The following is a 14,858-nucleotide window of genomic DNA, read 5'->3' on the forward strand; positions in this document are numbered from 1 at the left end:
AATTTCAATTGTTTTTGCAGCACAAAAGATATTCGGTGTAAAGGTCCATATTAAAGAGTTGAAATTTTTATTATTATTTTGCATGTATTCATCTTCATACACTTTCCATGTAAATTATTTCGTGATAAATCTTTATAAATAAGTTTAAAAATCTTTTATATATCTGGTTAAAGAGAAATATCATGAATAAAATCTACGATATTTTTATGCTTCTTAGCTTGCTGCTTATTCGCATCACGTCGAAAAACAATATGAATGCTGCGTTGAAATCTTATAATAAAAGTTCACCATAATTTTTTTCTTCTTTGAAATTAAGAGACCTTCGAATTATTAAATTGTAATATTTTGTCGAACCAGTAATTAATTTATTTGTGAATTTTCCTTTCCTTCTGAGTTTATGAGTTATTTTGACACTTCTGGAATTATAAAGTCTATCCGTTCAAAACAGGTACCTTCAGAGGTCTTTTTAAAACATATACGTAATACGTAATACGCAATACGTAATACGCAATACATACTACAGGACACTACACAAAGAAAATTAGACCTAAAAATGATTGTGTCGAAGAGCACGATACTGCAGTTGGCTTTGAACGCGCGGATATTTTATCCGAGCGATGCCTCCTACAAATGCCAGTAGTTTCGTTATTTTTAAGTGTCTCGACAAAATCTTCTAGGAATTTTTTTTTTACTTTTTAGATCTAATATATTAACAATATGCAAAAAAATGATCGATTAATTTTAAAGTTGTAGGCTGGATTACTTCTTAAAGCGCTTAAAATTAAACGTTTGACTCGTTATATAAGCTGTGTGTATATTATAAGTAGAAATGACTTAATAATGAATTTCTTAAAAGGAAGAAAAAGCAATAGACGTAGCTTGTGTGAAACTAATTTACGTACAATACATGTATCACGTAAGCACGCACGCACATAATAATAGTATGTTGTTTTCATATTTTTGAATTATGTTTTTGAAATATTGCTGTAAGATTGTTGAAATTATATTGCGAATCTTTGTTTTTGCCTACCATTTTTCTGCAACATTGAACTGCAATATATAATGGTGTGATAATGTAAATTTCTATATCTCTAGATAGTATTTTATATTAACAATAAATTGTATTATATTCGTGAAGTTTACTATATTTTGTTTGAATTGTTGTAATTTGTGTGACATTGCTATTTGTATGTACATAAAATAGGCAATCTTTCTGTATGAAGATTGGAACAATTTTTTGGTGAATTCGGAGATTTTTCTTCAGCAAAAGTTTCAAAAAAGAATATGCAATTTTCAACGTCAAACGTCTAGATCATTAAGAATTTCTGTCTTCCAATATATTAAGAAATTGTATTAATATAACAGTGTAATAATAAAAAGTAATATAACGATGTTTCTTTTGTAGTTATAAAATTCGCAATGGCTGTTTCCATTTACGTAATTCGCATAAAATATAATACGATGTAAATATTATGAATATTACACACATGTTAGAGAAAGTCCTAGTCAAATAGAAGATAATGACAAACAGTTTTTCAATAGACTCCCTGATGTAAATATAACCGTCTCTTTATTTCCTGATTGAGCTGCTTCTTGTCCAGCGATAATCATGAATGAGTATATTTCGGGGTTGAAGAAAACGATTGGAATCGACATATCGTGAAATTCATGTTTCTCGAAGTAGCGAGAAAAAGTTAAAAATTATCTGACCAAGTTAAATTTTAATCACAGATTATTGTAACTTTTCCATGTTCAACGTTAAATAGCGTCCGTATTCAGTGGAAAATACCACAATCATGACTGCTGACTGATGTTAAAAAGATTGATATTATATCTGCAACTTGTTGAGTTGTTTGCATACATGTGACTAACATTGACACACTTCAAAATTATCTTTCCGTGTATTACGATAAACTGTGAAATTAACTGTGAAACATCGCTGATAAAAATGAAATCTCTGTGTACGTAAATTTCGTAAACATTTCCGGGAATATTTAATTAACATATCGTCACTGTGACATATGCCGTAACATTGTGGTACAAAATGTGGAAGCAATGACGTAAATGAAAAATGGGAATTGGAAAGAGACATTTCTAGTTAAGGTAATAAATGTATTCTCTAAAAGTTTTCGAAATTTTATCGTATATATTCTATAATATTATCGTGCGAGAGAATATTCGGAAAAATTCGGAAAATTCGAAAAAATGTCGAACAAACGGTACAATGTTATATTATTCTATGTTTTATCAAAATTATTATATTTTCACATATATGCTGGAATTTAATATATAAGCGATTACACACGAAAAGTTAATTTTGAAGTGTGTCAATGTTAGTCACGTGTATGCAAACAACTCAGCAAGTTGCAAAGATGTATTATCGATCTTTTTAGCATCAGTCATGATTGTGGTATTTCTCGCTGAATACGAACGCTATTTAACGTTGAAAATGAAAAAGTTACAATAAACTGTGATTAAAATTTAACTTAGTCAGATAATTTTTAACTTTTCCTCGCTACTTCGAGAAACAAAAGCAATATTTATATCTAGATAATCTTGAACTTGATTATTGAAATAAGCCTGGAATACATGAATTGTACTTTTAATCCTTGCTCTACACATTATGATGACTATATATAATCTTCATTCGTTAATTTTTAGTTCGTGGTATATTTCTATTGCTGCACGTATTATATTTTCTTGGCATGATTCACGAGAAACTCAATGTGCAACCGTGAATTCCCCGAGTTTTTATCCTATCCACTGAGCCACTCAGGTGGGTTATTCACATCATTGACCACTTTTTTTTTCTTATCAACGTGCTCTCTGCAAACGAGTTTGGGCAATCTCAAGAAATATACTAACGTGTTTTCGCAAAGTAAGAGAAGTTCTTTTCTCGTCCGGCTGCATTTTCTTTCCATTTGAAAGTGAATTAATCGACATTTTCGAAAATATAATCGCATTTGCACGGGAGAGATGCAAAAAGAGTGGCTATGCGAAATATATACAAATGTAATTTTCGTTTTTTAATTGTAGATGAAATAAAAAATGTGATGCGCTATTGCATGGCAGTGACTTTAAGCTGGTGTTTACATAACTAACCGCGCGTCATTGAAGACACTCAGACAGTCAAACTGAAATAACATGATACTAATCATTCTTTGGCTTTGCTTTGCGATGATAGTCAAAGCTACATTATATTAGCAAAGCCGCAGCAGGAACGGATCCGTGACTCATTGAACATACGGATTCCCCCGGTCTTCCTCTTTCCACCGCGATATCGTGCTCCAAGAAGATGTCCCAACCCCGCTTGTTATTTCCCCGTCTCGTTCCTCGTCCCGTTCTTCCTTGATGTGCCGGACGATCGTCATACCCCACTACTGCCGTAGAACGTGTGCGAAAAATATGAGTGTGTCGATGCGTTTTGATAGAGAACTGGTTAGTCGATGCTTCGGCTAAGCTTCGGTGAGTTTGTTCGGTCGAAGCTCCGAAAATTGACACGCTGAATGTCTGGATTGATCGTTACAGTATTGAGATCCAATGAAATTGAATTATTCAGCGTGTTGTTATAATAAAGTATTTTGCACACTAGTACATAAAATAATTGTAGTAAAACTAATAAGTTACAAAAGAAAACAAATAAAACTTTAGCCGTAGATTTCGTCAAATGAAATATAAAATTATTAAAGCGTACAGCTCAATTAACGCGTTTGTAGTGTATATAAATAATCACAGTGAATTCAGAAAATAATATAAATAATACAGTGAAATCAGAAAATTAGTGTTATAACGAAATGTGTATCAAGAATATAATATAAACGTGCGGATTATAATAATCAACATATCGAAATCCATAGAAAGGAATAAATATTAATAATCATGGTAGATAAAAAAGACAATAATAATGTATACGTGTACTAGGAAATAATAAATATACAAAAATCATATAAACATATGTGTTAGACAGTGTCCTATTAAGTGTAAATAATTCATCAATGTCAATATTAATAAAATGATAAAGTTACACAAACTGAGTTATACACAGAAATGGCATTTATTCTCACTTGAATTGAAGTTTGTTTAAATAGTGTGTGAATGCGACCTGGTACCACAACTTTCGTTCAACAACTACTGCATGAACAAGGTGAATATTCGAGTGAATATTCACTCGAAAAGTAGCGGCAAGAATACGTTCGCACAATTTACTTCTTAGGATCGTTTCTCTTTGTATATAGATAGAGTTGAATACTGAAAAATTACAACAACATTAAACAATATTACTAGAATATTATTAGAATATTACGTCTAATATTCTAAGAGTATGCCCAAAATTTTATTTAATATTACGTGCTTATAGAATTGCTGTGTTTGCTAGCGATATTCTACGGAGTAATAAAAAAATATTATATAACAATGTATAAATTTATCTGCATGCGCTATCAGTTTTCCTGGTTCACTTGGGACCAGTGCGAACGTTATTTTGTCCTATTTCTTAATATTTCTGTTTTGTAATATTAGCGCCTCAAAATCTATGACACATGGATATTTATTATTCTATAAATGTGAATTAAATCCACAAAATGTCCATAAAATTCAAGAGATGGTAAAAAAGGCACATTATTCAAAGTGTTAATTGTTGAGTGTTCACCAGAACTATATGAAAAGTGTTTAAAAATTATCAATATGGAAAGATACACGATACATATTCAAATCACGTATATCGTAAAACGTGAATCTTATCGTTATAACAGAGTTTCACGATGGTCAAGGTTTCTATTATGACGATATGGCTGATGCAACTGCTTTGCATGCTAGTGGAAGTGTCAGGACAATCTCCGTGTCCTCAATACTTCACATATATAACTGATCCTTCGACAAATGAAATAATGGGACAAGTCCAAATTCCGTCCCCGCCAAGAAACGTCGAGCTTCACTTGAAAGTTGGTCTAAGCATCGCCGTTGCACTACCGACGGTAAACATTTCCTGCTGTTAATCACATTTATTATCTTTAATAACGTTCCAACCATAACTGAGTATCGAAGAAAACCTTCTTTGTAGGGTTAAAAAAAATGTCAATCTTGATCCGATTTTGCTCATTATTTGAAAACAGTTGAATCGTTTTAGAGATATGTTGGTCGACTAGAATTGGCTCACTCGAAAGAAGACTCAGTTCGAATAGTACAACAAGGTGGACCCTTATTATACCGCATTCTCTTCCCTCTGAGTCGGCCGATTCCGGTATTGACTGGCATATGGTTCAACGACCAAGTATATTGCGTGGGTCCTCGTGGTGAGTACTATTGAGAAAAGAGAAAAACTTATATTTTCCATGTATTCTGAAAGAGTGATTTTTCCGGACGAAAATACATTTTCTCTCCACTTCAAATGAACGTGTAGTTTAATTTTCATTTGCTTTTCAGCGGTAGGACCGGTCGTTACTTCCATAGTGCTAGAACATACTCTATATCCGCCACAGATGGTACCGCTTTCGCAAAACACCCCTTCCTATGTTCGACCGTCGCAGAATACTTATCATCCAGTATACATTCATCTACCAGAAGTACAGACGATGAGGCCGTTTTTCACGATACCGACAATTCAACCGAGTCGTCGTCCTACTGAATCGAAGAAAAAACCCCTTACGCCACGTCCAGTAACAACTGAACGTATCGACCTCTCCGACGAGATTGACAAAAATATTTTCTTAAATCCTAATATTCCGCAATCTCGACCTCAGCTTCAATCTCAACCTCAACCCAGTCAAAACAATGGTGACTGTGGCCGTAGCGTTAATACTAATGAAATTAATCCGTTGATCTCCAAAGGGATGAGCATATCGCCAGGACAATGGCCATGGTTAGTTGCTCTCTTTCTCGTTAAAATCGACTTTGAGTTTCAGTGCGCCGGTTCCCTCGTAACCAAGAGACATGTTATAACAGGTGTGTTGGAAAAAAAAATGTACTTGATACTCTTCAGTACTCTATTATAACAACCTTCCTCGACCCTTCCTCTCTTTCTTTTTTTTCTCATACGTATAATCGAGATACAACCTTCTACAATTCAAGTAATAATTTCCTTGATATATATAAATGCCATGTAATTTTTATAAACTCTTCTTGTTGAAATCTTTTAGGCACGGGCTGCGTTCCGATATTCACTACCAATACTGAAAATCTATAGTATACGTGACATGAACTGTAGATTTTCGGTACTGGAACTCTCTTTCAGTTTGGCTCCACATAAGTACATGGAAAATATTCATTTCTTTCGTAGCGGCGCATTGTCTTAAATTGAACGCCCAGACCAACGTGAACATACCTCCTAGCACAATGTTAGCGTCCGTGGGTCGCTATCGGTTGCGCGATTGGCGAGAAGCGGGATCTGTAAATCGGGAGATCGAGAGCTATATGCTTCATCCTGACTACACACATCAGGGCACCGGTGACTCTGACTTAGCAGTTTTGGTTCTCCGGACTTCTGTCGAATACAGTTCTACGATCAAACCCGTCTGTTTATGGCCCGGTCCATCTAATCTTCAAAACGTGGTGAATAAATTGGGATTTGTAGTAGGATGGGGCCGTGATGAGTTCGGCAATCCTTATCTCGCGGAGCCACGAATGGCAAAACTGCCGATAGTCAGCCAGGTAAAAATATCTCCGTAAGAAATGTTCCTTCATCCGTTGTGCATCTTTAACGTTGACGCGTAATTATCCATTTCAAATTGTGATTAATCGGCAGTGATTGATTGTTAGATACCGTTAGTTATTTCACTATCCCATATGCAGACTCGGTATCTGAAAAATGCAAATATATTATGCCTAATGACAACGATAAGAATTGCACACAGAGTACTTAATATACATATGTGTGTGCATAAATTGTATTGGATTTTGTAAATGACTCCAACGTTATTATTGTGTGCATCACAGGAGGTATGCCTATGGAGCGATCAACGTTTCGTCAGTTTTACTTCAAACCGCACTTTCTGCGCTGGTTTGAAAGACGGTAGCGGTCCATGTAATGGCGACAGCGGAAGCGGTTTGGTGCTCCACGATTCAACCACGGGTCGTTATCAACTGCGCGGTATTGTTTCACGATCATTGTTCGACTTAAACGAAATGACATGCGATCTTACACAGTATGTTGTTTTCGTTGACGTGGCCCAATATATGCCCTGGATTAATCAACAGATCTCTATTCCGTAACTTTCGCATGAATTTTGTACATGTACGTTTTTTAATAAATTCAGAAAAAGCGTCTGAAAGTACTAATAAACATTATATTTTTTAAAGAAAACTGTCTTGTTACTTTTTCGAAGCATGTTGAACATTTTTGTTCTATCCGACAATCATTTTGACTAAATCTCGGTAAACATCAAATAATCAACAACATTAACATTACAATTTTTCACTCAATAATGTCAGTGCAATATAACACACGTAGTATATAACAGTTACTAGGTGTGTTAATTCGATATTTTATTTATTTCTATAATAATAAACATTTTAAATCTAAATATTTTTCTTCTCAATTGTGATTTTAAAAAGCTGCCATTCGTGTTTACAAAAATAATTTTGTGTAAAAATACGTTTTGTATTTAAAAAAATTATACATATGTATGTGTGCTGTATATATGTATATATATATACACATATATACATATGTATATTTTTTTAATATGAAATGTATTTTTACATGAAATTATTTCGACTTTATTTTTATAATAAAACAATAGATATTGCAATACATTTGAAATAAGAAAAACAATTTTATATATAGAGTTGAATATTTAAAAAATATATAATATTACAATAACATTAAATATTATTTTTTAAATATTATTAGGGGTGGACATATAACCATCTATTAATATTCCGAAAATATTACTTAATATTAAATAATATAAAAAAAAAATGTTACAATGATTCTTTGGGATGCAGTTATTTGGCCATAGCTCTTCAGAAACTCTTATTGATATCACAAATAAATTATTGCACATTAAACGTCAGACATATTGAATTTATTGCATACATACTCTCAATAATACAGACTGTAACTGAAGAGGTAATGGCGTGGATGTACAAAAATAATTTCCTTTTGTATCATAAAATTATGTTCTTTATTGTCCCATTGAAGGTAAGCAAAGATTTCAACTGGAAAATAACTCATTAAGAACTTGATAGGCCCATGACATGGATAAAAATACAGTAGAGAACGTTTACTGCATATTTTAAACTTGACTTGAGTCAAGTTGGAAGTATTGTCGTGCGACTGCGCCTAATACAATTTCTGCACTGAACACACCTGTGAAATTAAAAGAAATGCTATCATTGAGAGAAGACGACTCTTAATATACGTGAATTTAGTGAATTGTTTTGCTTAGGGCTCCGGAGTAGTCGCTACGAAGCTACTTTGTTTAATGAACGAGAAACGAGGAAACGCATGCCAAGATTTGTATATTTTCAAATAAAAAGATATATCCACAAAATAATATTTGTGATCGATTCAGCACACTTGTAAAATTGAACAGCGATTCCGGAGTCTTAAAATTCAATTACCTTTCAATAAAAATGATGAAAAAGTTAATATGCTTACTAATATTCGCACGCAAGATGTCAGAAAGAAGATGAAGGTCATTTTCGTGGGTCACAATAATATAATTTAACTTTCCAGTATTCATTTCTTGTATCTGAGCAAGCGATTTACGCGTTTTCTCCATCATACCACCCGCGCTTTCTATAATTTCCCCGATCGCTGAAGGAGATGGTATAACACTTGGTGTTACATAAAATATTTTACCCTGTTTGAACAATGAAACAAAATTACAACGTATTATATCAAAGTGGAATAAATTGGTATTCATTACCTTAAGTACTGTTCCTCGATTGGGACTCGCTAAAGCTTTTTCAATATTGCAATGAAAGTTCTTCTCGAATTCTGGATCGCCAAGCACATATGGGCTTTCGTCCAGGAAAGTGTTTCTTGCGGAGCAATCGAGCAACCACTGCAGAGTGACAATAAATTTACATCGTGACAAGCAACACAATAGTTTAACTGTTCGTAACGGTGCCGACATCACAAGATGAGTGGCGTCTCGCCAACCAGCGGCCAAAGTACCTCCCAGTTCTAAAATCCTCTAGAAATATCGAAAGGATTCATTGTGGAATTACAAAGCGTGCGAGCGATATTAAAGCTTTTAGATTGCTACAAATAAAGTATAAAATTAGCACCTTTGCATGCTTTCTAGGATTAATGCCGGAGAATAATATTCTTGGTTGCTTATCTGGTGGCGGAGGATCAGGATTGCTAATAATAACCTGTTCATTCACATTCAAGAGATGCGGGTCTTTATTCAACAGTGGACCATCTAATCGCGGCTTTTTATATTTCCTGATCGAATTTGGGCCCTGACCAACCTGTTGTACTTTATCATATGACTCTTGGTTAATATTTATTGGATGTTTCCAAGCACCTGCAAAAAAGACAAATTACATAGAAAATAATTTCATTTTGTATTTCCGACTTTTATAATAATCTAATTAGTATGTAAGAGATGTTTGATATACCCATGAGATGAGGCACTAGTGAATAATCTAGTCTGAAAGGATTACTGAGACTAAACTGTTGGTACTTTGGACCTTCGAGCTGATGCAAAGCATTCATTTGTCCACAAAGCAGATCTGTCAGCCACTGTGCATTTACCACGCTTGTTTGCCACTCGCGCGCCTTTTTGTATTTTTGTCCGTCTGGCCTGAATTAATTTCTACTATATAATCGTTTCATAATATTATACGATCCAACTATAGATTAATAAAACAGTGTACTATTATACGAAGAGTTGGAAAAAAAAGAACGTGATTGGTTGGAATTTGTTAATTATTCGGTCGCATCAAAAGTATATTTAAAACGTATGATAAGACACGTACCTCCTGCAAACGAGTAGGGTGTTGTGCCTGGAAAAATAGTTGGTATATTTTGCACCTAAGGCCTCTAACATGTATTTGACTTTCGCCCGTTCCTCTCCCTCAAATCCGGACAATGATACGATTTGTTTAACACATGGAAGCTCAGACAAGCCAAAAGGCGTCGGGAAGTGTAAGGCGTGCCACGGCGGTAACAATTGCAGCTTACTAACAACGTCGGAAAGCCAGTGCGCGCTGACGCAACGTTTGTCCTCGCGCAATGCTTGCACCACAATCGGATGTTTCTGCGTGATAGCTAAAACGTGGGTCGCACGGCAACAATATTGCGGCTCCACTTCACCGCCGTGTCTTTCGATAACTTGCTTCCAAATTGAAACTTCATTCGGCCGCTGTACATCGTACTCGACAATGACGAAAATACATCCTAACAAAAACAGATCCGGCGGCACTGAAAATAAAGATATCATATATAGATAATAAGTCATTGAAATAAATATATATTCCTCACTAACTATTGCGAATTTTGTGTTCGTTCTACGTACGCGATATGATTATCGGACACCTTGTGTCTGATAAAATGCTAATGCACAGGTAGAAAGTTGGACAAAGGTCCTTCGCCATTTTACAAATAACCACAATTGTTGAGAAAATAATTAAAAAAATATCTCAATTTTAATTGTGATTAAAGAAAAATAAGTGACGCGATGCTCTGTGGGATAGTCCGAGAATTCATCATTGTTAGAAGACACGTCAAAGTTTCGTCAAACCGTTGTCCTACACAGCTCGTACTACCGCACTCACTAATTCGCTAGTTCTTTTCAACTAGTATCTCAATAGTGATCATTGTTTGCAAAATGAACAACTTTCTTATTCAATATGACAAATTCTACCTGCGTTCTACGAGCGGACGTACATCTTGTATGATCAATAACAGATGTAACGAGTTATCAAATAACTTGTTAGATTAAAGGGCGTACATTTCAAGTTTGGATTATGGCCGTAGAATTGTGCTTTGGGCTGCTGCATAACCGGTCCGTATTGCATCTTTATAGGTGTCCCCGACGACGGTGCACCGTTTGTTACATTTACCGCAGTTCTCCTCTGATACGCGGCCAAAAGCTGCGGATCCTGCGAGGGAGGAGGTGGAGCTCTGTGCTGGGCGGTCATCAGTCTCAACTGACCCGCCGCGCTACCCTCCGTAGTGCTGCCTTGCAATCTGTTGGTCAACATATTGGCTAGCGCGGTTTTGGTCTTGGCGTTCACAACCAACTGCTGATCAGGCGGTATCTGCGCGTTACCCGACAACGGCGTTAACGGTGGCTCTTGCTGCGCACCTTGTTGCTGCTGCTGTTGCTGCTGCTGCTGCTGCAAATGTTGAAATTGCAATCGAGCCATCTGCTGCTTCTGCATATGTAGAATCTGCTGAGGTGTCAAAGGCTGTCCCTGTTGGAATGTCTGTCCTGCTTGCGGAACGTTCTGTCCAGCGGGCACGATCACCTGATTGGAGGAATTGATTGGCGCCAATGCTGGCGGTTGAACGCCGGGATGCACAGGTTTCTGGCCAGGGGTCTGCGCGATTTGCGGCCCCATCATTTGTGGCCGTTGAACCCATTGCAAGCTGCTAGGTTGTACCGGTTTACCAGGACTCCTTATGACGGCAATATGGGGAGCTTGCTGACGGTTTTGCATCTGTCTCTGCAATATCAGATTCTTTTGTTTCTGAATCTTCTGGATAAACTGCGCTCGCTGCAATGGATCCATCTGTTGTAGTTGTTGGTGCGTCTGCGCATCTAGCTGAATCAACTGTCTGGGTTGTTGAGGCGGCTGTTGATCTTCACGGATGGTTCTTAGTGCTGGCCACTGTCCTCCAGGTCTTTGCGGGCCAATTTGCTGTTGTTGCTGTTGCTGCCTCTGCAGCTGCATATACTGCTGCTGCTGCCACTGCGGGTCTCGTTGCACAATGAATCCTTGCTGATTCGGCCCAATTAATGATTGGCTCGGTGATTGTTGTTGCAACTGACCTTCTCGTATGACGAACTGTTGGGAACTTTGTGGCGCGGATTGTTGCAATTGCTGTGAGATCTGTTGTATTTTCTGCTGCTGCTGCTGCTGTTGCAATAATATCAGCTGTCTTTGTTCGGGAGTAAGTTGCTGCGGTGGAGCTGGTTGTTGGGCCAATTGGTGTTGACCTGAGATTTGTTGCGACTGAGAGGATAGTTGTTGTTGAAGCACTATCTGTTGCTGCTGTTGCTGAGCCGCTAATTGCACTTGCTGCTGTTGTTGCGCCAAATGCGGTTGTTGCGCCAACTGCTGCTGATTCATTTGTTGTTGCTGAATGATTTGATGTTGATTCAATTGTTTCTGTTGGGATGTTAATAATTGCTGTTGTTGCGAAGTCAGCTGGTGTTGCGGTAATTGTGAATTGATCTGTTGTTGCGCAATCATTGATTGCTGTTGTCCAATCAATTGTTGAGACGGTACTTGAGATGGCGTCTGCTGACTTAGAAGCTGTTGGTTGTATGATTGCTGTTGCAACTGATGCTGCGTTATTTGTTGTTGTGTTAATTGCTGCGATGTTAAGTGCTGGTGTTGTATCAATTGATGTTGAATATTTATCTGTTGTGTAGACAGCTCTTGTTGCATTTGCGATGGCATAGCTTTCATTTGAGAAAGATTGTTTTGTTGGGACGCTTGTGGAAGCCAACTTGATGTCTGATTGATAACATTCTGATCGGAAACTGCTGGAACGATTGCGGAAGCGTTTAAACTGGTCGAGGAAATCGATCGTGGAAGATGCTGCTGCTGCTGTTGTTGTGGCTGAATATTTACAGTATTTTGTCCAGTTGTTGAATAAGGAACACTCGCTGTGTTAGTTGCGCCAAGATTGTGCACCGCGCTCGATGACACCGGTGGGCTTGGTTGATTCCATGGCATACGTTGCTTAAGTTGTTCCAGCATAGCTTTAGTTCTGTCCTCCTGCGCGGTACTGTTATCTGGATCTTCATCCATAAATCCGGTAATCATGGCTGTCGAACTATTCGGAGATGGATATACTAACAACCTGGGATGATACTCCATCTCGCTAATGATAGCACCTTTCTTGCAGCATTCCGTTATCCAATCGGGTGTTACGATATGTATATGGTGTCTCATGGCAGTTTCATATTTAATACCACTTGCTTTGCCAGTGATCAGATGAGTGCAATATCTATCCAAGCGTAGTTGACATTTGCCACCTTGCAATGTTATCATTGCCCAGAGCGACTTACTGTCTGCTCGACTTACCTGGGATATGCAGACACGTATATTTGAGAATAATTGATTCTCCTCTGGTGAGAAATATTGTGTTCTGTTCAGCAACATTAAAGAAATATGTATTGCATGAAAATAAATATATTAAGATAAATACAAGTATTAGTGAATAATATATATAAAAGAGATGAATAAAAAATAATGAAAAGGATACGGCAAAAGCTTATTGCATTTGACTGAATATAAGATCCAATTTTGTGTAACTGCCGGGATTTCATATAGATCCTTTGCTGCAGAAATATCATTTTCTAATGCTTCATAGCCTGCTATCAGGTGTGTTACATAGTCGCTAAAATAATTAGAATTTTCAGCACCACCTTCTTGTAGTAAACTCACAATCTGTAATATTCAAAAGTATTGTTTATAATGAATGACCATAGCAGGAAGGGAAAATGCTTCAAATACTAGAACAGAGTTACTGATAATCTGAAAATGATAATTCATAATTTTATATGCATGCAAAATAAAAGTTTTAATATCTAGCATAGGAATACGCTGTAATTTTATGTATTTTGGAAAAGTTATTACAATAAAAATAAGTGAAGAGTCTTTTTAAGTTACTTTCCGGTACAGTCTTTTGACAGAGTATAAAAGAAAAATAAAGGTAGATAGTGATAATTATATCAATTAGTATACCATAACTTTCCAGCAACAGAGCAGTACATTGTTGGCACAACACAAACGAATGAGAAAGAATCGTGTTCGATAAATGTTTCGATAATTCGCATGGTCGGTAAAATAATAAGTTTGTGACTACCCGATTAATTGTAAGACGGGAAACATTATACCTTGGGATCGCCTTCGCCGCTGACGTAGTATTTAACATTGGCAAAGAGAGCACCGTCCAGCTTTAATTCTTCAAGACCAGCTCGTATGTCGCCCATTCTGCTAAATCAGTTCGAATAAATTAACATCTCCCACATTACAATAGTGCGCGAAGCTACGTGAAACCGAATGTGACTTCGCAATATTTGATAACAAAAGTCAGTCACGACGCGTTTGTTGTTATTATTATGATTCCGAGGTTATGTAGTTTCGTAGCGCTGCATCGAATCAAGGAAGAGTGGAGCGAATTCACCGGAAGTCTGCCATTTGCAGGGGTGCGACAACTATCGGATCAGTACTTATCGCTTTTTTGCTATACCAACGATACATTCCCTAGTTTTGTCAATTGTCGGTAAACGTATCTATTGCAGTCGAAAATGCATTTTCCAATTGCCATCCTTCGCGACTGGGCCATTCTACAATGGGGACTTTTTGCAATACCGTCTTCCAGGTAGTAAACGCTAATGTGCGTTCCGGTGTTAGCATATCAAATCTTTAAATAAGTAACGTAAGATTCGCAGTACTAAAATTCTCTAATGCGTCGCAAACACGCCGTCGCGAAGGATGGCAGTTATAAAATGCATTTTTACTTGTAATAGACGGTTGCTAAAGGAAAGTTGCCCAACTTTTAAAGGTACCATTTCATGTGCAGCAGTTCGCTGTTATTGGTTAAAACTTTTTCACGAGGTGACGTATTTCCGGCGAAAATATATTTTACCGACCGCAGGTCGTTTCGTTGCTTTGAACAAATCCGCGGCAAAAGCAGGAAACCGAGAGGGTCCTACGATGACATATAT

The 14,858-nt window shown here is 36.7% G+C and overlaps 2 protein-coding genes across 3 annotated transcripts; one reads left to right on the forward strand and one right to left on the reverse strand.

Moving 5' to 3' along the window:
• Positions 1-3,611: 3,611 nt before the first annotated feature.
• LOC106743796 (serine protease gd-like) lies at positions 3,612-7,259 on the forward strand. Of its 2 annotated transcripts, none has more exons than XM_014617989.1 (6): positions 3,612-4,144; positions 4,752-4,973; positions 5,126-5,291; positions 5,422-5,940; positions 6,275-6,645; positions 6,931-7,259. In XM_014617989.1, the coding sequence occupies exons 1-6, from the start codon at positions 4,136-4,138 to the stop codon at positions 7,204-7,206; spliced, it is 1,563 nt and encodes a 520-aa protein (XP_014473475.1). In that variant the 5' UTR covers positions 3,612-4,135; the 3' UTR covers positions 7,207-7,259. The 2 variants fall into 2 exon arrangements, with proteins under 2 accessions (XP_014473475.1, XP_014473476.1); XM_014617990.1 differs by having other exon boundaries at positions 4,770-4,973.
• A 747-nt stretch (positions 7,260-8,006) lies between these two features.
• Positions 8,007-14,547, reverse strand: LOC106743795 (PAX-interacting protein 1). Its single transcript, XM_014617988.1, has 9 exons — positions 14,025-14,547; positions 13,391-13,575; positions 10,902-13,273; positions 9,928-10,372; positions 9,568-9,752; positions 9,232-9,473; positions 8,868-9,137; positions 8,597-8,801; positions 8,007-8,305 (listed from the first exon to the last, which is right to left on the reverse strand). Exons 1-9 carry the CDS (start codon positions 14,118-14,120, stop codon positions 8,232-8,234), a joined length of 4,074 nt encoding a protein of 1,357 aa, XP_014473474.1. The 5' UTR covers positions 14,121-14,547; the 3' UTR covers positions 8,007-8,231.
• Positions 14,548-14,858: the final 311 nt, after the last annotated feature.

This window comes from Dinoponera quadriceps, unplaced genomic scaffold (genome assembly GCF_001313825.1).
Source record: "Dinoponera quadriceps isolate SergipeBrazil2010 unplaced genomic scaffold, ASM131382v1 scaffold1249, whole genome shotgun sequence".
Classification (NCBI taxonomy): domain Eukaryota; kingdom Metazoa; phylum Arthropoda; class Insecta; order Hymenoptera; family Formicidae; genus Dinoponera; species Dinoponera quadriceps.